At 39.4% G+C, this 26,220-nt stretch overlaps 1 protein-coding gene across 1 annotated transcript; it reads left to right on the plus strand.

Annotated features, from left to right (window-relative positions):
- The first annotated feature begins 588 nt into the window (after positions 1-588).
- On the plus strand, positions 589-3,169 carry LOC120767709 (conserved oligomeric Golgi complex subunit 8). Its single transcript, XM_040093904.1, has 5 exons — positions 589-704; positions 764-1,236; positions 1,295-1,508; positions 1,582-1,757; positions 2,277-3,169. Exons 1-5 carry the CDS (start codon positions 650-652, stop codon positions 3,090-3,092), a joined length of 1,734 nt encoding a protein of 577 aa, XP_039949838.1. The 5' UTR covers positions 589-649; the 3' UTR covers positions 3,093-3,169.
- The last annotated feature ends 23,051 nt before the right edge of the window (positions 3,170-26,220 follow it).

Here is a 26,220-nt window from a genome sequence, read left to right on the forward strand (position 1 = left end):
ATTGCTGCAATGCGTACTTCTAGTGCAAGTAGATGGCTTCTGTAATCTATGTTAGCTGTTTTGGGTCTGCGCAGACATTGTGGCAACAACACTCAAATTATAGTCATGCGGGTAGCAGTGGGAGAGATGGAAGCTTGCATGCACTCCTGTAGAAGAAGAAGGGTTTTGATCATTCCTATTAATATTGAAATGCCTACTCTTCTGATTTATAAAAAAAAAAAGAAATTGAAAGCACCACTTTGATGACATTAGTCTTCATTATTCACACAGTATTTTGTTATTTTAAAATACGCCTTTAGTTGTTTTAATAACCCATCCAACATAGACACTTCCTTTTAACCAAAAATAAACTTACAACAGTAACGACACATAAAGCACAGAGACTTCCTTTTAATTAAGGCTGCGAACCATACTCGTTCATTGAAATCTTTATAAATGTAAATTTATCCAACATTGAAACCATATTTAGCACAGACATAATCCCTTTTTCATTTCTTATCCCACCCTCCACCCAGTGTTTCGTTCTATTTCTCACCTTACCCCAATCAGCTGTTGCGCCAACTCAGCTGTGCGCATTTTTGTCGACGCGCCTGAAAAAACAAGTGCTAAATAAATTTGTTTAAATATTTCAGCTTAAAATATCATTAAAATGGATTTAGAGAATGAACGCGTGTTAAAATTGATTTTCCCGGATGGTTTGCCAGGTTTGTAAATAATTAAAAGTGCAAAGAAATCTTTAAAATTAATTTCCATTTTTTTACAGAGAACCTACGCGACAATCCAGAACTTTACAGTTATCTAGCTAATTTGGGCACCTACAAGGTTGAGCAACTGAAGAAGGAGCAAGCGCGTTTGGCCGACGAAAACAAACGTATTGTGGAGCAGACGCAGGAGTTGGCCATTTCCAATTATAGAACATTCATACATACAGCCGAGAATTCGCGTTCAATTTTCACCGAATTCAAAAATACAGAAGAACAAGTGGGCACCTTGCTGGATAAATTGCCCGTCTTTACGGCGGAGTGTGAAAAATTTCTCGCCAAAGCGGAGGATATAAATGAGGAAAGACGCATTAATTCGATTACATTGAAAAAGAATGCACAGCTGCTGGAGATACTTGAGCTGCCGCAGCTAATGGAGCGTTGCATACGCGAGGGCCGTTATGAAGAAGCATTGGAACTGGCAAGTTATGTGCAGAAATTAGGACACAACCATAGTGATATACCGATTATAAAGGTGGGTGTAGTTTACTAGTAGAAAATTTATATTTTAATTTCCATAATTATGCTTTCAGAGTATTGTACACTCAGTGGAGGCGCTTTGGCACACAATGTTGGTGCAGTTAGTGGCGCAGTTGCGCACCGATTTACAGTTGCCCAAATGCTTGCAAATTGTTGGTTATCTACGACGCATGCAGGCATTTAGCAATAATGAATTGAAGTTGAAATTTCTGCAAGCGCGTGATACGTGGCTTAAAAGCACATTGAAAGCGATCGCCAAGGATGATGGTGCGTTTGTTTCCCAAATTTTATTATTTAATAACATTTACTTATTATAAAATCATGTCCTTGCATATAACAGCTCAGCAACATTTGACCAAAACCATTGAGGTTACGCGCATTAATTTATTTAATATTATAACACAATATCGCGCGATATTTCCCGATGATGAGCCGAGTGTAGTGACAGCCGCCAAACCAATGCAAGGGGTGACTTGTGAGGGTGAGCGTTTGTTTCAGGCATGGCTGCATAGGAAGGTTAGTAGTTAAATAGGTTTTGTTGTTTATTTTTAGAATTGTGAAAAAACAAGAGTTGTGTATCTTTTGATAATTTAAAACTTTTCAAAATTGTGAAAAGACAAGTGTGGTGTATTTTTTAAATTTAGACCTTCACAAAATTACTTTGAGTTTTATTTTTCGTATAATTTTACTAAATTTTATTTTCGTATTAAATTGAGCTTAGGGTTGCAAAAAATGCTTTAAAAACATAATTCCATTAACATTTGAATACAAATTTTTTTATGTTGTAATCCCGAAAATGTTGCTTCAAATTAAATTTTAAATAAAAACTTATTTTTTAGTGCCAAAATTTAAATTAAAATTTCAAAATCTAATTTTTTCGCGTAATTAAATGTTAAAAATATAATTTTTAATCTAAATTTGTAATTAAAAATTCGCAATCCTGTTCAAGATTACTTAAAACTTCATTATTCTTATCATTCTACGATTAAATTGAGCTAAAAGTTGTTCTTATATAACTGAAATACATTTTTCCAGATCGACGATTTTCTGCACACTTTGGAATTCGATTTGGAGCGCGGCATCAGCTCATTTGACACCGTACTCGGCCAGTGCATGTATTTCGGACTCTCCTTCAGTCGCGTCGGTGCCGATTTTCGTGGGCTAATGGTGCCCATCTTTTTGCGAGTTATACGGCGTAATTTTGGTAATGCAATCTCTACCGTGAATCAAAGTTTCGCGCAAGAACTCGAACGTTACACGCTCATTAATAAAGTGACATTGCATACACGTGCACACAAAGTGGATACAGCCAGCAATAATCTGCCTGCTGCCCAGGAGCAGGAATCGTATGCACCGCCCGAGACGTTGCTGGATTTCCATCCGCTAGCCTCACTCTGCAATGGCTACTTAAATGCGCTGAACGAATTGCGACTTTGTGCGCCCATCGCCTTGGCGAATGACGTCACACGCGCATTACAAACTTCACTGGAATTTGTCGCCACCAAAGTGTTGAGTTTCTATCGGCAAGAGCAGCAAGCGTTCACCAGTGCCGAGCGTGAGACATTCGTTAAGTTGTGTTCCAGTTTGGCTTACGATTTAATACCATATATACAGCGTTGCATACACGCTATATTTCCGCAACAGACATTAACCAATCATTTGGGTATTAATTTGTTGACGTTGGAGCAAGAAGGGATTACTTACTTGCAACAACAAAAGATATTGGAACCACTAAAACATTTGTTGCCCAACAAAATACCCGAAGTGCTGCTTAAGCAAGAGCAGGCGCCAACGACAGTGGAACCAGCGGCAGCGCAGAGTGATACGAGCGCTGTGTCTGCCGAAAGTTAAGCGAATAGCAGTAAAATTTGGCATATACATAACCAATAATATACGCGTATAACGAAATAAACTTAAGTTGTCTTTAAGCTACATATTAATAAATAATATATATATACAACGCTGCATACAAAACGAGGCTGCAATACATATAAACGCGTGTGCGCTTACGAAAAACTCATTTATGTGTTCGCCACAAGTGACCACAAATGCCACATTCATATGAGTCACAATCAGCAAACCACCCTCACATCACTTCATACAGTTTCATAAGTACATACATGTGTAAAATAAGTGCAAACATACACCACTGCATCACAACAACAAAAACAATTACTACATAATGTAATTTATGAATTACAATTAAAAAGGAAAAATTAGCCACATGAGCTGAAGCGCAAACAAGCTGAGCATCATCAGCGTTCGCAGCAGCCATAGCCGCTCCAAGCAGCATGTACATCTGTACATACATACATACAGCCCAGCCACCCACTACTACTCATTCATCCGCACATCTAACTAGCCATTCATTTAACCTCACCCTCACACACGTGCACACCATCATACATACATATTTCTAATATTTGCGGCACTGCCGATTGCTCGAAGTTTTATTTCACTACTTTGGCGTTTGTGCTTTGGTCATCATTTTTGTGCAGCTGGTGTAATAAAACTCCCCATTTGGTCATTTGGCAATTATCCCGATAAATTAGCCGAAATAGTAGCGTTGCCCCAGCAAGCAAGCCGGCTAACTGTCAGAACAATAGCTAAAAATCAAATAAATGAGCAGCAGCAGCAAATAACAACAAGAACAATAACACCACATTGCTGTACTCACAGGTTCGTATGTATGTGCTGTATGTTCCTTTGTGTGTGTAGTAGTGTAGTGTAGTAGTGCAGAAGCTGACAAAATCGACAAATGAATGGACGAGTAGATAATTTTCGCATTTATAAAAAGGACAATGCGCTTAAATAGCGCCAAAATGACAGCAGACTCGTGGTGGGGAGAAGGAGGGAGAGTGTGATGTGTGTGCGAATGCACGAGTGTTTTGGATATTTTTCGCATATTGCCACATGTACGAGCACATATGTATGTAGTTATATTTCTGTCCACATTTATATTTGGCAATTATCCCTTTGGATATATGTACATACATACATTTGTATATATGTACATTCCCTGATACTTATATAAATTTATATACTTTATATGAAATGAGTTTACGGATATTCTAGTAATATTCTTATGATAATACATATATGTACATATGTATATATACAGATGTATTGTACATACATATGTATGTATATTTCATAAAGTGTTTAAGGGACACACCTAAAAAAAAGGGATTTTAGGGAATTAAAAAATATAAAATCTTGAGGGTGTAATTTATACAAATTTTAAGAATACACAGTAACATTTTTGAAGAAAAAAAATTAATATAATTCGAGTTACAAGCTATCTCCGCTGGGGCCCAAAAACAGGATCTCCTCTGTTGCGGTGATACCGATTTTCTCCGTGGATTAAACTAACAAACAAAAGAAAAAACATTAACTTCTGTTGCAATAAAGCTATAATCTTCTTCTTCTTCTTGCATAGACACCGCTTCTGCGGTTATAGCTGAGTTTACAACAGCGCGCCAGTCGTTCTTCTTTTTCGCTGTTTGGCGGCAATTGGAAATTCTACGTGTAGCTAGGTCCTTCTCCATCTGTTCTTTCCAACGGAGTCTTCCTCTGTCTCTGCTTCCTCCGGCGGGCACTGGATTGAAAACTTTCAGAGTTGGAGTGTTTTCTTCCATCCGGACAACATGACCTAGCCAGCGCAGCCCCTGTCTCTTAATTCGCTGAACTATGTATGTCAGTGGCGTCGTATATCTCGTACAGCTCATCGTTCCATCGACTGCGGTACTCGCTCTTGCCAATGCGCAAAGGACAATAAATCTTCTGCAAAACCTTTCTCTCGAAAACTTGTAACATCGACAGGCCTCTGCACCATATGATGATTGAATTGCAGAGTTTGGTCTTTGTTCATGGAGAGAGGACTTTACTTCTCAATTACCTACTCAATCCGAAGTAGCACCTGTTGGCAAGAGTTATTCTGCGTTGAATTTCGAGGCGTTGTTGTTGGTGTTAATGCTGGTTGCAAGATAGACAAAATTATCTACGTCTTCGAAGTTATGACTGTCAACAGTGACGTGAGAGCCAAGTCGCGAGTGACACGACTGTTTGTTTGATGACCGGAAATATTTCGTCTTGCCCTCCTTCACCATCAGCCCCATTTGATTCTTTGCCCAACCTTGGTTGTTATGGCCAATGGTATTGATGTCATTGGCGTACGCTAGCAGGTGTATACTCTTGTAGAAAACTTTACCTTCTCTATTCATCTCTGCACCTCGAAATATTTTCTCCAGCAGCAGGTTGAAGAAGTCGCGTGATAGGGAGTCGCCTTGTCTGAAACCTCGTTTGGTATTGAACGTCTCGCGGAGATCTTTCGCGATCCTGATGGAGCTTTTGGTATTGCTCAACGTCATTTTACACGGTTGTATTAGTTTTGCGGGGATACCAAATTCAGACATCGCGGCATAAAGGCAGCTCCTTTTCGTGCTGTCAAAAGTAGCTTTGAAATCGACGAATAGGTGATGGGTGTTGATCCTTTTTCCATGGGTCCTTTCCAAGATTTGGCGCATGGTGAATACCTGGTCAGTTGTTGATTTTCCAGGTCTAAAGTCACACTGATAAGGATAAGATCAGTTTCATGACATTGGTCTTTTCTTTCGCACAATACGCTCGATAGAACATGTATGCGATGTTGAAGAGGCTTATCTCACGGTAGTTGGCGCAGATTATTGGGTATCCTTTTTTGTGGTTTGGGCAGAGCACACTTAAATTCCAATCATCGGTTTTGCTTTCGTCAGACCATATTCTACAAAAAACCTGACGCATGCTCCTTATCAGTTTTTCGCCGCCGTATTTGAATAGCTAGGTCAGCAATCCATCGACCCCCGCTTTGTTGTTCTTCAGGCGGGTAATAGCTATTCGAACTTCTTCATGGTCGGGTATTGAAACGTCTGCTCCATCGTCATCGATTGGGAATTGGGCTCGCTTTCTCCTGCTGTTATGTTTTCACCGCCATTCAGCAGGCTGGAGAAGTGTTCCCTCCATAATTTCAGTATGATCTGGGCATAAATCACTCGATCGCCTCTGGCGGTATGCTCCGGTCTTGAAACCTTCTGTTAGTCGCGGCATTTTTTCGTAGAATTTTTGAGCATTATTCCTGTCGGTCAGCTTGTCAAGCTCTTCATATTCACGCATTTCGGTCCCTCTCTTATTTTATCTACAAATGGTTTACTTCTTTGACTTTGGGTAAACAAATCACTGTCGTTAATGCGACGAAACAAATTTCGTTCTGTAAGAAGAAACCATATGCCAAGCTTCGAAATAATTCCCAGACGTTTCACGTGCTTAGTATTATATAACCTATTATGGTCGCGTTAGATAAATTTAATCTTTCAGCAATCTCCTAAGTTTTTATGCGACAATTTACATCAACCATCGACTTCATTTTCTCCCCATTGGTTTCAATAGTTCTTCCAGGATGTGGTACATCCTCAAGATCGAAATTGCCCGAAAGAAATCTTGCAATCCAATTTTAGCTTTGGCGTTAGGTCAACACATCAGCTCCGTATGCGTCATATTCGCTTTGCTTGAACGGCACCAAACGAAATCTGGTTCAAAAAAATTTATGAAAATATTTTGTAAACAAGCTTTTATATTGAATTTATTTATGTTTAATAATGTATATTTTATAAATGCAAAAATTGGGTGTGGGAACAGTTTAAGGGAAACGTATTATCAACGGGTTCAACATTTTATTTTAAACGTTACGAGCGCTAGAAAATATTTGAATTCACAGAACGTTATTTTAAGATTGGGAACGGATGCACAACTGAGAACAGTTTGAAGTTTTTATTTGTTGAATATTTATTTACTGCATAAACATATATTTCGGTATTAATGCTGTATTTTTTCCCAAATTGTTTGCCTGCCAATCATTAAAAATTATAAGCGTTCCTAAGAACAGTTGAATTTTAATGAATAAAAGGAGGCACTTCTATGGGTTTTCTAATATTTGTAATTTTCAACTTACAAAATTTTGTTTTAAGTGTGGGAACAGATGCACAACTGAGAACAGTTTGAAGTTTTTGTTTGTTGAATATTTATTTACTGTATACACATATTTTTGGTGTTAATACAGTATAAAAATAATAAGCGTTCCTAGGAAAACTTTCTAGTTTTTGGATGTATTTGTGACTTTGATTGCTTGAAAAGTATTTCACTTTTGAGAACAGTTGTCAATTTGTCACATTTTCCCCTAACTTTGATTATACATACATACTATGTACCTACATACATATGTATATTTCACCCCTTCATATCGACACTTGTTATTATTACTTGTATAGATGCTATTTATCCAAATCGCCGAATAATAACCACATTTGGGTTTAGCGAATTGCCCATTGAATTTCGTGGATTTACCAGCGTTCAACGAGTCTATGGGGCGCACTAACTATTGACAATTGTACAAAGCTAAGGTCAATAAGTGTTCACACGTCTGACTAACTATTCACAAAGCTGCATTTTGTTGCTGTGCTCATGTGGGGTATGTTTCTGCAATGTCCTCCAGAAATTAAGTTGATAAATCTAAGTGCTTACAAAGTGCAACTAACACACATACCCATATACTTGTATACATACGTATGCATCATATTTTTATGGCGGCTTGTGCGCATTTGACTAACAAAAACCGCGGTGTTACAACGGTAAATTGAAACTGACGCATAAAGAACAACTAAAACCTATACAACAAATTGTTTGCGCGCAAAAGCAAAGTGCAATTCCAATTGATTGGTTGGCTGGGCGTTTTGAGCCTCAATATAAGTGTGTGTCGGTGTGTGTATGGGTGCGGTCGCGTAGTGTGCTTGTGGTCAGTTCAAGGCGAGTCAATATTTATGCAATTTCGCGCGCAATCACTAAAATACCCGAATTTCGTAAAATACCGAGCGAAAAAAACGCAACAACAACTACAAAGTAACAACAATTTTTCCTTTGTATGTAATCGATTGACGCGTTTGGTCGCGTATACGCCCCAGCGCACCAAGGACAGGCCAACGTTATTCATATAACGATATGCAATTTCGCGAACTAAATGCACACACATGCCAACATTTATACGAAATACACACATATACATATATATAGTATAGAGCGCAAGTCGACTGACTGTGCGGGGGTGCAGCGGGTGCTAGCTAGTCTTTTTGTACGCAAAAATAGTGCGAGCTTAACTGAGACGCAATTTTATGCATTTGCCTGCGTGTGTGCACTTGTTTGTATGTAAGTTGCTTGTTTGTGTGTATGCATTTTGATGCGTTTGATTGCGAAATTGTGCAACTTGTGTTGTTCTGCCTGCGTTCGCAGTGTATTTTTAAGCCCACCACTAAATATACACGAGTACAAGCGTAGGCATTCGGCCGGTAGTAATCCGTCGGCAGCAAGTGCGGGTGAGAAGCTGACAAAACAGCGCACATAGCGCACCAACAACAGCGTCCGAATGGGCAAGAACTCATTGCAAGCTGTCGAATTGAGCTATGGCTGGGGAAAAATGAAAATTACTCCTTCTCGTCTATGAAAATATTGCCAGCAAATGGCTCAATCGCTCTGTGCACAGTGATCTCTAGGTTCTATTTCATAAACTTTCAAAATTTTTTATTTACTTTTCATCAATTTAAACTTCATTGACTTTCTTCTAGAGTCCAATTGTCATCCTTAAATCTCGTTGTTCCGTTTAAAATTTTCAAAATGGTTTGCGGAGTATGGTCAGGGGTATACTTTGAGAATCTTGATATCTTTCTCTCCAGCCGTCTATCACACTCAGCTAGCATCTTCCGAACGGAAAATTTTTTCATACCGACGGGTTAAAAATGGTTTGAGGCGTAGTTTCGGTGGTATACTTCGAGGATCTTGATATCTTTCTCTCCAGTCGTCTACCAAACTCAGTTAGCATCTTCCGAATGGAAAAACAGGAATGTAGAGTTTTGCTAAATAACTATGGGAAGAATGTAGAGCTACAATATATACTGATAGCCAGGCGGCATTGTTATTCTTGTCGTCGCCAAAGACAAACTTTAAGCTTACTGGCAGTTCAAATACACTTGTCATAATTTGGGTTTCCGGTCATATGAAAATTTTCGCCAACGAACAAACAGGCTAGTTGGCCTCTCTAGACGAGTGTGAGGGTGGTGTAATTTAAACAAATAGCTCAGAACAGATGGAAATCTACAACCAAATGTAAGGTAACGAAACTGATATAGGCAAAATATGGCAACAACTAATACTATACGATTTTTTCTGTATAAAAAATCGTTCATTGCAGTGAGAAACCACATTCCAGTCGAAAAGCTCGAGTTCGTTATCGAGACAAGCAAGCTTTAGACAATTCTGGTTTGGGTATTGGTAACTACTACTACTCGGACATACCAAATGCGAACATCTTGTTGCACTATTACTCCTACGTATACATCCAATGAAAATCTTCTTATCGATCGACCTCTTACTATGACTTCCTATTGGGTGATGTCGAACAGTCCTTTATTTCTTATATCTAAACAGTATTGATTATTCGCTATGACAACACTAACGACGGGAACTATCTGTATATTCTCAACAGTTCACTGCATTGCCGAAATCTTCTGATATTTTAGCTCTTGTAGACACTTCTACAAAAACAAACAAGCTTGAAAGACCTTGACTCGATTATCAGTTATTACAGTGCGATGCACTTTGTGAATCTAAATATGTGGGTTTGATTTGCTCCAGCAACATTCCAAAATCTCGAGCTCCACTCGTCGAACTATTGTGATAACTTTGTTTCTGATCCTCAACACTATTAATTGAAATATAATCCCTATTCGATGTCTCGAAACTAGCCTTGACCTCACTAATCAAGCGTTCAGGGCTGGTTAAGAAATGCCTAACCTTGTTGGCCAGCACTGGGTTACCATTGCTTCATACGCTGTCGCAAGATCCTTTCGGCGCATTATCGATCGTAACAGATCTACTGAGCTCTTTGTCTTAAGTAAGGCCATTGCCCAATCGGTGTCCATGCTGTAGGGTTGAGAATTTTAAGGGACGCCAGCTGTATGGAATCAGACGAGATGTAAACGTATCAGCATTTCCTTTTTAATTGTTTCGCGTTTGCGATATCACGGCTTAAAGACTCACAGTTTCAGATATTCCACCAAGCTGGCGGGAATAGAAATTAAACGACCGAGTAAATTTTTATTGGCCTCAAAGCGCTGACCTATTAGTTCGACTTACAGGAGTTCTGTTTTTATGGCTTCACAAAGGACTGTATATAGACGTCCACTTGCGATCTCTGGATCAGCCGTCTTACCTAACCTAACCATGTCCGCTTGTGTTTTATTTGTCATATAGTAATCCATTGTTTTCATTCGTTTCCAAAAAATGTGATCCGCCTGTCTAACTGATGGACTACAGACTAATCTGGGTTGTTACCAAAAGTATATAAAAGTGAGATCATGAACTTTTGAGCCATCTCGGAGGGCAATGCTCTGCCAAATAATTCGAATTTATGGAAAGCTCGTTTAAACATTGGACCCACGCACAATTTAACAAAATTTCCAAATGCAATCGAGCGATCGACCGTGGGGTTTTGAGAATGTCTATATAGTATAAGTCTTCACATTCTTTGACATGAAACTTCCGCCATATTTAACCCTCCATAGAACACTGTACCCTTTCCGTGCGCTTGAAGATGATGTAGGCATTCCTCTATTGCTGCATTTCAACACACTGGCAGGGTGTACTCAATTCAAATGGAATTTGGGATTTTGATTTTGATTGCGAATTCGAATAGATTGTGGTATTTTTGAAGCAGCCGTCTGCCAGCCCGGTGAAGTCTGCCGATTACGACGATTACGGCCGGACAGCACGAACTCCCTACTTCCAGCGCCCAACTCGTCAGCACAATATGGCGAGTGTGGGCGTGTGTGTGTGCAGTGAGTGCCTCAATGCATCAATTCAGTGCGTCGGCTGTTGTTCTAGGTTTGTTGAATTGTCAGCTTTCAGGCCTTTTTGTCCAACTGCTGGGCTGTCAGATTTTCGCTGTGTCGGCTGTGCGTGAGCACCAAGGAGGGGGAAGAGTGGGAGTGAGAGCGTGGGGTATGTGGCCGAGGTGCTTAGGCATTTTGCTCTGTGTTTTTACTTCAATGGCGAAACGATTGTTTGTTTGATTGACTGATTGGATGCGTTGCCTCAGAGTTGGAGTTGGCCGGCCGTTGGGTGCGTGGCATGTGTTTCCATGCTTTGGCTTTTATTTCTTATTTTCTGCTGCAACACACACATACACACACATGCATTTACACATCCTAACGTTTTTTTGTTTTTTGGTCGCTGCCTTGCAATGAGTCCACCGAGTCCATTTTATGGCGTTCTCCTGTGGGCTCGTCTATGTGCGTCGGCTTTTTGTGTGAACATTCAGGCATTTTAATTCGGTACAAATTTGATTTTGCTAACCTGGAAAAGCTGATTTGCACAAATAGTCGAAACCGCTTTGGCTCGTTGTTTTGCTGCTCGGCTGTGTGAGTCTATGTGTGTGTGTGTATGCGTACGACTATTTCGTTGGCTTTCGCATCAATACGCATTTATATTGCTCTATGGGCTTACATTGTACATCCCCCTCCCTTAGCCACCACTATTACCAACGCTTTTGGACCGAAACGCTTGTGTACATACGGTCGTTGCAATTCACTTGCTTTCAGCGGATTTATTCGCTTCGTTGCATTTAACGTTTGCCAGGTTTTATGAACATTTTCGCCATTTCTTTCGATTTGAATCGAGCAAAAGTCCAAAAATGATTTCGGTAGAATATCTGTTGCATTGAACACAATGTTTTTAGTTTTCGGGAAATATAAGTGCCTGCAAGTGAAAGGTAGGGGCTTCGATTTCCAAAGGTCGGCTGGGTCCCGGCAAAACTAATATGGCTGTGTAAACTAACATTGACCAGTACCAAAAGCTCCGGCAGTATCAGGATGAACCTCTCCGAGCCTTTCGATACCAAACGCTTTCAGAAGAGTGGTGTTAATTCTTTAATATACTACTGGAGAAAATAACTCGGGATGCAGAGCGGAATAGAAGAAGGTACCATCTTCTATAAAAGTGTACAGCTGCTGGCGTACGCCGATGACATCGATATCATTGGCCATAACAACCGCGCCGTTAGTTCTGCTTTCTCCAGATTGGACAAAAAAGCAGAGCAAATGGGTCTGGTAGTGAACAAGGGCGAAACGAAATATCTGCTGTCATCAAACAAATAGTCGTCGCACTCGCGACATGCCTCTCGCGTCACTGTTGACAGTCATAACTTTGAAGTCGTAGATAATTTCGTCTATCTTGGAACCAGTATCAACACCAACAACAAAACCAACCTTGAAATCGAACCCAGAACCACTCTTTCCAACAGGTGCCACTTCGGACTGAGTAGGCAATTGAGAAGTAAAGTCCTCTTTCGCCGAACAAAGACCAAACTCCACAAGACATTCATCACTCCCGTCCTTCTATACGGCGCAGAGGCATGGACGATGACAATATCTGATAAGTCGGCGTTACGACTTTTTGGTAGAAAGGTTCTGCGGAAGATTTAAGGTCCTTTGCATATTGGCAAAGGTGAATACCGCAGTCTATGGAATGAAGAGCTGAACGAGGTATACGACGACATTGACATAGTTCAGCGAATTAAGAGACAGAGGCTACGCCAGCAAAGTCATGTCGTCCGAATGGAAGAAAACAGCTCATCAGAAACCACAGAGACTAAAATACCCTGACTCTATTATGTCCATTCCTGACGGACCAAAATCCCCTAACTCTATTGTCATCTCTCTGAACCACCCAGTGCTTCTGATGAAGTTAATCAGTACAAAAAGTTTTATCTGTGCAACTTTCGAAATATTGTAAAGAGACCCTCAACCGATGGTTGCAATACTTTTCCTATAGAGTTTTACATTCGCATAGAAATTGGTTTATAGTCTCCTCTTCTTCTACCTGCCGATAACTGTAGTCATTATCAGGCATGCCTAATTTTTTGGCAAGCCTTCTACTGGAGTTTCTATGTCATTTCTTTTAAATTCTAATAGTCAAATGTGCGGCCCATAATCCATTCATGCCACGTTTATATGCTTTTTGAATAAATAAGGTATTGCCCCCAGCGAGACTCAACTATATTTATAACAAGTATGCCGATTAAATATCTAAAAAGAGCTAGAGGCATATAAATTCATTTGGTGTTGTTTTAGCGTCAGAAAACATTCCTGATGTAATTTCGATGGGAACGGTTCCTTAAGGTGTCTTATTGTAGGGTGCTGCCTGTTCTGGCTACTTCATCTAATTCACAGTTACCAGGAATTACTGTCGTGGAAACCATTACATATTTATCCTTTCTAGTTTACATTAGCTTTCGAATACAATAACTGAAGATGCAGTGACGCTCTGTATTCTCTACTGATTTCACTTTATTGCTTTACAGCAGCTTCGGGACACTATTCATTTTGAATTGCTATAAAATTATTTTGGGACCAATCAAAACAATACTGGCCTCTCATAATATATATTTTCCCTATCGTGCAGACGGTTAACTTCTTTTACGGAAGACATTTTCTAGCTCCCATTATTTGTTTCCCGTCTCTCATTTTCTTTTACTCTGAAGTTAAATAACTTAGAAGCAAGTGAGACTTGAAAGATTAACGGATGTTTCTGTATAGGATTTTGTTTGATATTATATGCTGAGACCCGGTAGCTATTCGATTTTTATGTTTTTAATACCCAAAAGGTAATTTCGCATTCCCTAAAAATGTATATATAGACAAATGGTCACCGTGACAAGCTGAGTCCTTTTAGCTATGTCTGTCCGTCTGTCTTTATAGAGGCTATTTAGTTTAGTTTAGGATAGGTTATATATAGACCTACTGACCATTAGTAATTGCAGATGAAGGTTCAGTTTAGTTTGAGGTGAAGTATTCGTCATACAGGACGTCCACGCTTTTTGCGAACTTTAAAATCGACTTGATATAAAAATTTGATACTTCGCCTAGTCTTTTGAACTGCGAAGCTCTTAGATATTTAAGACCAGTTCTAGATAGTGTTGGACAGATGCATATGAAATGTTCCAGCGTCTCTCTAATGCCTACTTCCTTGTATTTCTGCATGTATCGTCGTTACTTATGCCCATTCGGCTCGCAAGTGATGCCAGTAGCTTGTGTCCTACCAAAAGCCAAATTCCCGCCAGGCAGTCCTTTCGAGTAAAAAGCATGCGAACATGCATTTCTTAAGGGGCACTTGCACATGCTCTTGGCGATTCTGCATGTACTTCAGTCAAGGGCGATATGACCCTGTCACGCGTGTCAGCCTTTTCGGGAAATTCATTGGGTATCTTTTTAGTGAGTTCCGTATTTTTCGGTGCTTGTTCGGTAATTAGGAGCATGGCATTTTCGGCAATTTCATCAGTTGCTTCGTTTCTCAAAATTCCCTTGTGGCCTGGAACCCAGTATATATGCAGCCGCTTTCCTGCAGCCCATTCAATGTAATCCTTCTTGGTCCCAATACACTTGTGCCAATGTTTTTTCCAATCATCGAAACAGTTGTTAAAGTCAATTTCCGGAGTAGCCTTCAATGCGCGTAGCGATTCACGTTTAATGTATTCAATCGACTCAAAACGGTTTCCCCGGAGCGGTCGTTTGGGTTTACTGAATAGCCAGAACTCACTCAGAGCTATTGCAGGCGAATTCGTTGGTTACGGCACGATATTGGTGGAAAAATTGGCGAAAAACTCACGAAGTATCAATCAGTATGCGACGGTGCATTATTGTGGTACCAAAACCAAGAGTGGTCGGCTCATAATTCCGGCCTCTTTTTACGAATAGCTTCGCACAAGTCCCGCATAACACTTAAATAGTATTTCTTGTTGTCAGTTTGGCCGATCGGAAAGAATTCGTAGTGCAGCACACCTCGGTAATCGAAGAAACTGTCAACATAACCTTGACTTTTGACCTGCTTTGACGTGGTTTTTTCGGCTTCGGCTCACCTTTGCCACGCTATTTGACCGATTGATCGTCTGTTTCTGGGTCGTAAGCATAGATCCCCATCGCCAGTAATAATACGTCTTATGACATCCCGGTAGTGGGAAGGCATTGTTTCACAGACGTTAACGCGACGCTGTTTTTCGACAAAAATTGAGTGATTTTCGAACCAATCGTGCTTTCACTTTTCTTAGGCCCAAATTATTCTTCAAAATGGTTTTCACTGATCCTCCCGATATTCCAGCGATGCCAGTAAGATCTCTGACTGTTAATCGTCGTTTCTTCAGCACCAATTCCTTTATTTTATTGACGTGTTGATCATCAGTTGATGATGATGGTCGTCATGGACGTGGTTTGTCGTCAATGCGTTCTCGACTCTCTTTGAATAAGTTGTACCAATCAAAAACACTTGCTCCCGACAATGGTCACCAAAGGCCTTTTCCAATATTTTGAGCGTTTGGGCAGCAGAAATTTAATTCCGTACATAAAATTTAATGGAACTTCTTTGTTGAATAATTTCATTCAACGAAAAAATCGCTGAATGCGCTTTATGTACTTCAGAAAGACAAGCGTATACTGAACACCAATGATTATTTCGATGTGAAATTTTGCCTTTTATACCCTTTCATGCTATAAAAAATCTAAGGGGTTACGTGGGTTTCCTAGGGTAAAAACAGAATTTTTTCGACAATATTTTTCTTATATAAAAAATGAAATATTTTATTTAAAGAAAGTCTGAAATTTTTGGAAAAAAATATTTTAAACTCGACCATTGCGGCGCCATTTCCGTTAACCCTTTGGAAAAAAGGCAGGATAACTTCTTACAGGATCATCTAAAGTGAAAAAAATATATGTTTTAGTTAAAATCTTAACTTAGAACTTAGACGAAGGAAAAAAACTGAAAGTTGGATTTTTGGCTGACATTTTTACAAAACAATGAAAATTTTATTGAAAGTTTCTCGACTTTTTTTCAAATAGTTATAATCGAAAAAAATCCTTCGTTCAAGTCTTTAAGAATTGTAACTCAAAAACCTGTGTAAAATTTCATGAAGATCAGTTGAGTAGTTCTCGAGAAATCTTGCCAAACGACTTAAAAAACACAGTTTCGAGAAAAACGCATTTAAAGACGACGCACTTAGCCTAGTTAGGCTTGAGCTTATAAGTTCTCAAGGCTGCATCTCCGAAACTATTACGCGGATCAACTTGAAAATTTATTTAATAAGACAATAAAAAAAATCGATTTTTGACACCCGTAAACCCATGTAACCCCTTAAAGCTTCGATGCAGACAAAGTAGAAACTTTTTAAAGTTTTTTTTTTTAGTTTTAGGTCTTGCCTCATCACCCAGAGTAACCCACTATCCATTAAATGGTAGCCAAGTATTAGACGAAGTTACTTCTCCTTATTACCATTAGTAACCCTATACTACTTTTGATTTCCATAATGTGCCTCATCATATTATCTCTGGTGCAACATTCTCACTTTCCCTTCAAATGCCGTTATTCACTTCTATGAAACTTTTTAAACTAATCAATTCAACAAAAAAACTGATTATGTATAAAAATAAAGTGAATAAATGTAAAAGTCATGCAAGTCATAGCCGCGAGCGTTTAGTCGCACTCCAAAGTGTTACAAGCGACTTACGGTTTATGCGCCCTCGGCACACAAGCTACACTGAGAGCCAGCTGCTTAGCGCTTGCAGTCAGTTAAAGTTTGCTCGCTTCGCCCTTCGAGTCGGTTTATGATCGGCGTTTGTGAGGACACACATAAGGCTATGACCATAATATATGCGCGCGGGTGTTGCTGTCAACGTTGTCGGCATTGTTCGTAAGTGAATAAGTGCGTTAGCAAAGTAAGCATGACAATAAAATTAAATCAATGACAAAGCATGTTTTTTTTTGCAATTTTCTTTATATTTTTTTTTTAAAGCAACACTAACAAGTACATGTAATAAAATGAAGTGTAACTAAATATAAAGGCGAAAAAAGTAACTATTTTTGAAATTCGATACTTTTTTATGACTTGAGCCACTTTACTTGTCAGCTTTTGCGCTATTTTCCGTCACATTTTTCTTCACAATTTCGCTTTCAATTTGAACTTTAGGGAATTTGCCTAAAAAGCTGTCAGTGATTTGTTGTTCATGCCTTGTAGGCCTTGCCCCCACTCTCTCTCGTAAACTCACATGCTTGCCTCTTTAGTTGACTGTTGTAATTTTGTAGCGCCTAACGGCACTTTTTTGCGCTCACATATTCACATATGCCTTGAATGTGCCTTTGTATATGCTGCGCATGTGTGTGTTGGTATATTCTGTGCTTGTGTGTCTATGGTATTTTGTGCTGGATTAGATTATTTGAAAAATCACTAAAGTATCCTCGAATAGGAAAGGATTCCCCTAAGGGTATTTCGCGGCGTGCAAAGTGATTTGTTTGCCAATTTACATATTCATGCATTATGCTTATGGCTCAAAATAGCAGCAAACTCCAGCGCAAACTGCGCGCTGCCGCTCTAAGTCCCTTGCTGCTGACTTGCGGCGCCACCTCCACCACCAGCTTCCATGGCGGCAATCACCACTTCAGCGCGCTCTGCCGTTAACTAAGCATATGCGTGTGCTTTTCTATGCCATTTTTTCAATAAGCGTTATTTTTTAAGTCATACTCATTCGATATTCATACTCGTATGTATGTATGTATGTATGTCTTCTTATTTGTGGGTGTCAATGCCATATCATATCCCAGCGCGTTTTCCAATTCGTTGCATTTTTCGTATTTTCACTTGCGTGTTGTTGTTCTTTTTATTTAAGTTTTTTGTTGTTGTATTTTTTCCCTATTGAATTTCAATAAAGTATTCGGCGATAATTTTGCATAAAGTATGGTGCTTCGCCGTCAAATTGAATCGTTAGAAAATTGAATTCAGTCAAAACTGAATGCAAAGTGCTCGACTATTTTATACCCACTGCATATTTAATCTTGCGAGTATTTTTGTCTTATAAGCAAGAAAAAATTATTGTTGGTTTGATGAGAGGAGATATTTCGTTTTGTGCTCGTTCACAACCAAAGCTTTCCAGACGCTGTATGTACTACAAGCTCTAGTAATACAGGCAACCATATTTCGGTCGCCTGCGAAGTCGATCAGTCTCAACCCATTTGGAGAGGTTGAATTTGAAGGCTGAATTTTCCGACTGTAGTACCAAATATGCCTTGGCTTTAAAATCGCCAAGCACAATTTTTACATCTTGACGGGGGCAGTTGTCATAAGCGCACTCCAGCCGCTCTTAAAAGCCATCGTTGGTCATATTGTTCTTTTCTTTCGTCGGGACGTGGGATAGTGTTATGTTGAAAAATGTGAGTGATGTCAGCCCTTATTCTAACGAGGACGTCATCCAGCTGGGCATCGGTACTTTTCCAATTAATGGACCTGACATCCCACGTGCATGCCCTTAAATACTAGGCCTTATTACGTTTGGCGTGTCGTCATCAAAAGTGGGCTCTAACACACAAGGCTGTTGTTTCCTTTTCATTGGGAGTGCGTTCTACGTGGCGGTTTCCAAACCCAGCACACAATCTCGTTAAGCGAGTAGTATAAAGTTTTATATATGTACATTAATATAGCGAGCCGCTTGTTTCAAGACCGACAGTCGCACCTGTGATGAACAGACGCTCCAATTAGATTTCAGCGAGTCTTTAAACTGAATATGCCGATTAAATACTATACTTTATGTAATCTCCGGCGTTTCCTTCTGGGTGCCGTGACTGATTCTGAAGTCTTGGTCCACCGAGTTATATATTACTCTTTGTTACAACCCGTTAGGGTTCCTCCGGCCTTCAAAGACGACGTTAACGATTCAACTGTCTGTGTTGTGGAAAAATTGGAAAAAATTCTTAATATGAACTTACTAGTTCAGCACCATCTTTTTGGAGATCTTTCAATGGCATTTCTCATATATTTTTGTGGGATCCAGCCTGATCCTGTCCTTGGTCAGATAAGAGTCGGGTACATTCAAGTTATATCGAACAGACTTTCGTAGGTACGGATTATTAGCGTAGTCACAACCCAATTTAATAATGAATCATATTATATATCAAGAAAAATGCCAAAACTATAGGAGATCCACTAAATGTCAAAGTCCAGCCTTCGATTGTATATATGACATGAAAAATTGTCGGCAAAGTCGAGACAAACACGAAAATGAAAGCCTAAGTTCATTAAAATGTCCATCCGAGGTATGAGCTTCTAAGGAAGCTTTTATTGTATAAGAGATATAACTTCTTCTTCATTCTTTGAAAAAATCATGTAGAGGGCTAGTGTCCTGGGTATAAAAGCCACGCTCGACTTCACCACTAAGCACACACGAACACAGCACTTCACTCGGACCGACTGCGGCACTTTTGTTACTTTTAAACAGCACTTTTTTCAATTCTTTTCTCAACACTTCTTATTTATTTGCACTTTTTTCGGCGTCTCTGCTTGTCTATTTCCAATATCCTTTTTTCGGCGAAAGGGGCTGCTGGTAACTGCTGTTTCCGCCATTGTGGCCATATGCTCGGCTGCTTTCGCGCTTTGGCGCTGCGACTCTTTAGCTCTTTGGCTTTGGTCGGTGTAAATAACATCTTCAAATCCAATTCAATTGCAACCTGAAATCAATTGTGGCAACCTTAAGTGGAAAATTCAATTTAATATGAAAGCAGATGACATTTATGCCGCGACGCGACGCTCGAATTAATACACCGGCGCGCGTTTTGCCCTCAAATGCTTTCAATTCGCGTTCTTGTATTGTTACATTACTTTCTTTTTTCTTAGATAAGAGGGGTGTGAGAGGGTTGTGATTGATAGTGTAAGTGATATAGTGCGGTTGATTAAGTCTAATGAAATTTAAAGAGGGTGCGTTGGTTAAAGTGCTAGAAAGTTAGGTACTTTTGCTGGGGTCTGAGTAAAATAAAGCACCAAAAAACATTAACTTTGTCTGTCATATTCTTTACTATTCTTCTTCTTCTTTATCGGCGTGGACACCCCATACGCGGTTATAGCAGAGTTAACAACAGCACGCCAGTCGTTTCTTCTTTTCGCAAGGTGGCGCCAATTGGAGATTCTAAGCGGAACCAGGTCCTTCTCTACCTGATCTCCCCGAAGAGTGATGGTCTTCCTCTTTCTATGCTTCCATTGGCGGGTACTGCGTCGAATACTCTCAGAGCTGGGTGTTTTCATCCATTCGGACGACAAGCCAATGTCGTCGTATATCTAGTACAGCTAATCGTTCCATCGACTGCGGTATTCGCCGTTGCCAATGCGCAAAGGACCATAAATCTTTCGTAGAACCTTTCTCTCGAAAACTCGTAACACCGACTCATCAGACATTGTCATCGTCCATGCCTCTGCACTATCTTTGATCTTTGTTCGTCGAGAGAAGACTGTACTTTTCAATTGCCTACTCAGTCCGAACGAGCTCTGTTGACAAGAATTATTCCACGTTGGGTTTCGAGGCTGACGATGTTGTTGGTGTTAATGCTGGTTCCAAGATAGAAGAAATTACCTACGACTTCCAAGCTATGACTGTAAAAAGATTGTCCCTTCTCTATTAAGCTCTACAGTTCGAATTACTTGTATCGAACGGCTCGGAGAGGGCCTTCCCGATCCTTCACAAATATCAGTAGTTTCCATATGGGGTTCCTGCTTTATTGTGAATATGAAAAAAAAAACGATAGTTACGGTTAGATCACAATTTGACTGTTAGAGATAATCCTTTGTGATGCCTGATAATTCTTGTGGTTGGATTTCAGATTGGACGAACTGCACATTCTGGGTAGTATGCTCGGGCTCAAGATATTTTAAATATAAGCTCTAGTAAAAAGAAATGCATTATTTTTAGTCAGAATGTTCCGATTATGGTCAAATATGCAAAAATCTCATTGAAATTCTTCTCTCTTTTGGCAAAGCTACTGTCCCAATAGATTTTCAGAAGCTTTTCTTGATGCGATTTTTTCACCTGCGTAATAGTTCGCTATAGAAAGTGGTAGGCAATAATGACTTAGTGCAGGTCCTGACTATGAGGTGGATGCACAGGAACCTCTCAACCAAGCTAACGGAGCTTTTGCCCAGTCAGTTTCCTCATGTGCGGCCTGGCTTAGTCCTGATCGACAATTTGTTTTGGCAGATGCTGGCTACTTCTAGACAATTACTTACTTTAGACGGTGAAAGTACAAAACCGAATAAAGAATTTGGCCGTAGGTGAACAGCTCATTGATTCCCTAGCAAAATCCCAACAAATACAACCTAAATCCTTCCTAACAATCAATCATAGCTCGGTCACCGTTTGCTTCGACTACCCGCTATTTGAGCACGGTTGTTTTTGCTTGACGTTGACACATAAGTGTCACTTTAGATCATCAGTAACCATCTCCTTCAAGAATGTATATATTTTATTGCGATTCAGCAGCGACACACAGTTAGCAATGCGGTCAAATAAGGTTTATTTTCGGTTACTCGTGAGGCACGCATAAATCGGTCTTATTTTTGTATCCACTTTTATTTAAGTGGTCGTAACGGCGCTGACTTAAGATTGGACTCAACAATTTTCAGTATTTTATCGATTTTCTCTGGTTCTATGGTCTGCCAGACATAAAAATTACCGGAACGGGAGCGACGAAACTAAAAATTTCCATAAAGAGTAACTCGATACCACTTTAACAGATTACGAATGCCTTGTATTAAAAAATAATGGATTTAATTTTACTCGATTGGCGCTAATGGCCACAAAATAGCGACACGTTTTCTCTGCAAATTGGTTTTTGGGTGATTGCCACGCCCCTAGAAGGACTTCTAGGCGGTCTGAAATGTACCTCCGCGGCTACTCAAATGCGATAGCCCGAGTCATCCAGGTCTTATGGTTAGGCGCTAATGGCGACACGTTTGCCCTCAAATTGGTTTTCGGGAGATTACACCCCCTAGAAGGACTATCTAGGCGATTTGCATCTCTAAATAACATGCTATTTTACTATCGAAACCTATGTCATATAAGTCGAATGGGGGTATACTTATATTCTTATAAGTTTTTATCTAAGAAATAAGGGAGGCATAATCTTTATGTAATTAATTTTTGAATAGCTGGCGGTTTTTATTAGCATTTCTTCTTGTCGGGAGGCACTTGTCTGTGTTAATGTCTGAAGTATTCAAAATGACAGAAGTCTATTATAAGATAATAATTTAGCTGACAGTTGTAGTGTTGCATTCGAAATTACTCAGCAGGAGATAAAAAACTTTCTGACTCATTTTTATTTCAAATGTATTATATACATACATATTCATATATATATATTGTACATAAATAACGCGGTTTGACAATTGCCATTGCCATAAATGAAAATTTCTAATATATACATATGTACTTATATACATATTTTCATGTATGTACCCTTCTCTTTCCTGAGCATATTATTTTCTTTATGTTAAGGGTAGAGGTCAGCCAGCAATGCCATAAAAGTAGTTAACTATATATTTACCCACACACACACAAAGCATATAAGTGAGTAGTGGGGCTTATGTGCTCAAACCTAAGTGCAATATATAATACTCATATAATACTTTATGTTCAAATACAATAAAATTATACGCACTGTTGCACATGCTACAATTCACACAAGTGCTGCTGCGGTCACTGAGTGCGGCGTCGGGACAAAAAGCGAGCATGAGTTTAAGCGAAAAAATGTGGAAATGAAAAAGAAAGCTAAAAGGAAACACAAAATTATAGGTGTAAGGCAACGCTAGTGGGTGTACCAATGGGTGGTTCATAAATATGTTTGTTTATATGTGTGTCACTATGCGCCCTTACCAGTCACTCCATACCATTTGAAGCTATAAACCACAACTAAATCATATATTTGTATATAAAGTAAGAAAGTAGTGATATAACAAGAAAAAAAAAACGTTAACTTTGACTGCACTAGAGCTATAATACCCTACACCTCTGCTTTTTTTGAGCATAATAGTGTATAAAATATTATTAGCTTGATTTTGAACCGCCAAATTGTATGGCAGCTATATGCTATAGTGGTGCTTTAGGAATTATTTGTTCGGAGATTGTATCATTGCCTTGGATAATACTTCCAAGTAAAATTTCGTGAAAATATCTCATCAAATAAAAAAGTTTTCCATACAAGCATTTGAATCCGATCATTCAGTTTGTATGGCAGCTATATGCTATAGTGGTCCGACATGAACTTTTTTCTCGGAGATTGCAGCATTGCCTTAGACAATAATCTACGCTAAATTTTGTAAAGATATCTCGTCAAATAAGAAAGTTTTCCTTACAAGGACTTGATTTTGATCGTTCAGTTTGTATGGCAGCTATACTCTATAGTAGTCCGATCTGAATAATTTATTCGGAGATTTTAGCGCTTTTTTGGGCAATAATCTAAGTCAAATTTCGTGAAGATATCTCATCAAATAAAAAAGTTTTCCTTGTAAGTACTTGATTTAGATCGTTCAGTTTGTATGACTGCTATACTGTATAGTGCTCCGATCTGAACAATTTGTTTGCAAATTGTAGCGCTTTCTTGGGCAATAATCTAAGTCAAATTTCGTGAAGATATCTCGTCAAATAAAAATGTTTTCTTTACTAGGACTTGATTTTGCCTATTCAGTTTGTATGGCAGCTATACTCTATAGTGCTCCGATCTGAACAATTTGTTTCGAGATTGTAGCGCTTTCTTGGGCAATAATCTAAGTCAAATCTCGTCAAAATATCTTTTCAAATAAAAAAGTTTTCCGTATAAGTACTTGATTTAGATCGTTCACTTTGTATGACAGCTATACTTTATAGTTGTCCGATCTGAACAATTTGTTTCGAGATTGAAGCGCTTTCTTGGACAATAATCTAAGTAAAATTTCGTACAGATATCTCGTCAAATAAAAAAGTTTTCTTTACTAGGACTTGATTTTGCTCGACTAGTTTGTATTGCAGCTATATGCTATAGCGATCCGATATCGAAGATTCCGACAAATGAGATGCTTGTTTCGAAGAGAATTACGCGTGTGAAATTTCAGATCGATAACTTAAAACTGAGGCACTAGTTCCCGTATATAAAGACAGAGGGACATGGGTATATCGACTCAGCTTGTGCTGTAGATATAAATATAAATATATATATTCGTATGTATGTATGTACTCAAGTACATATTTACCGTTCTGGGTGGAGTAAAGCAACTAATAAAAGTATGACATCATATTTCAGCCACGTACATTTGGCTCATCCAACGCACACCCATTCATAAAGTATTCATACAAACACGCATACACACAACTAGCAGTTCGGTCCATTATACAGATATTTGTGTGTCCGTTATATATTTTTCGCATGTTGGAAGGCGTACCTTCTGTAATGCGCCACGTAAACGTAGCAACATTGTAATAAAAGTTCAAATAAACATCCCCATAACGATAGCCACACACACACTCATACACACAAAAGCGCCATATATTATTACCACCCACTCACTCTCTGTTTGCATGTGTGTGTGCGTTTGCTTTTTCTACGTGGTCAGTCGTTCCAATGTTCATATTTCTATCTGCGCCCCCAGTGTTGCATTTCACTTCGTTTGACCACTATACACACATACACACATGAACACCTACTTGCGCCACGTTGTATGTGGCTCTGTTGACGCTCAAGGTGGTTAGCTCGAAATATTCTCTACCTTAGCTTCTTTTTTATTTCATTACCTCGTTTCGATTTTTTCCCTTCATTTACTTTTCTTTTGTATTTTTTCCATGTTTTGCTCGACATGCTTTCTCAGGTTGCCATTGCTTGGGTTGCCTCAGCGCTGACCAGTGTCCGTTTGTATTTGTATGCCCCTCCGGTGAACGAAATGAAATATAAATACGTTGGATAAGAAGAAAAAATAATTTAATAGATTATTTTGGGGGCCAGCAGGAATAATGCAGCTGTTCGTAGTTCCTTCCGTCTTTGCTCTAACGATATGACGTTCCAGAAGATTGGAGTTCTTTCGGTCTTTGCTCTAGCGATATGACGTTCCAGGAGACTGATTGTCTATAATTTTTCGTTAGAGCATCCGACCATCAAGGTTAATATATTTATGCTGAAATATGTTATTTTTGGCGGAATTCTTCCAAGTACTCTGATAATAAGCTAATAATTTCGTCGGGGTCCGATTTTTAATGAGTGCAGGGCAAAATATCGGCGACACGTTACTCTAAGCTTAGTTTATATTAGGTTCGAATAACAAAACTGTAAACAACGTTCCAACCAACGCAGATTTTCTTGGGTTAGGATATACTTCTATCCCATGAAGTTGGTCTTTTTTATATTTTTAATTCGAAATGAGATCTGCTGAATAACTTCTTCCTAATCAGCCTTAGCCGGAATGTTGAAAGAGCTGAGTGGAACCTATATATCCGGTCTTTTCAGCGGACTGGAGGTCTTCCTCTTTCTCTGCTTCCCTTGGCGGGTACTACGTCGAATACTTTCAGAGCTGGAGTGGTTTCGCACATTCGGACGAAATGACCTAGCCAGCGTAGCTGCTGTCTTTTAATTCGCTGAACTATGTCAATGTCATCGTATATCTCGTACAGTTCATCGTTCCATTGAATGCGATACTTGCCGTTGCCAAAGCGTTGGGGGCCATCTTTCGTAGAATATTTCTCTCGAAAACCCATAACGTCGACTCATCGGATGTTGGTCTCATCCGATGCTGTTGTTTCCTTTTCATTGAGGGCGTACTTTACATGGCGGGTTCCAAACCTCTCCCACAACCCTGGGAAGGAATGGTTCTTTGGCTACCCAGAAGATTCTTGGTCTCAGACCGGAAGTCGTGAGCTGCTTGAGCCAAAAAGACTCGTTTCTGGCCACTCCCAAGTGAATGGCGGTCAGAGAACTTCTCTCACTTGCGTAAACTTCTACATATGACTCCATTTTTCACTTCTTAGTTCACTAATTAATTCCCTTCCCTCCGATCCTTGTTATTTATTATTGCGCTTCCAAC

This window comes from Bactrocera tryoni, chromosome 2, assembly GCF_016617805.1.
Source record: "Bactrocera tryoni isolate S06 chromosome 2, CSIRO_BtryS06_freeze2, whole genome shotgun sequence".
NCBI classification, from domain to species: Eukaryota; Metazoa; Arthropoda; class Insecta; order Diptera; family Tephritidae; genus Bactrocera; species Bactrocera tryoni.

What these genes read in the sequence shown, in the direction of transcription:
- LOC120767709 (XM_040093904.1), top strand. Translation starts at nt 650, where the DNA reads ATGGATTTAGAGAATGAACGCGTGTTAAAATTGATTTTCCCGGATGGT. An exon ending in TTTCCCGGATGGTTTGCCAG is followed by an intron (nt 705 to 763) that starts GTTTGTAAATAA and finishes ATTTTTTTACAG; the next exon opens with AGAACCTACGCGACAATCCA. An exon ending in AGCGATCGCCAAGGATGATG is followed by an intron (nt 1,509 to 1,581) that starts GTGCGTTTGTTT and finishes TGCATATAACAG; the next exon opens with CTCAGCAACATTTGACCAAA.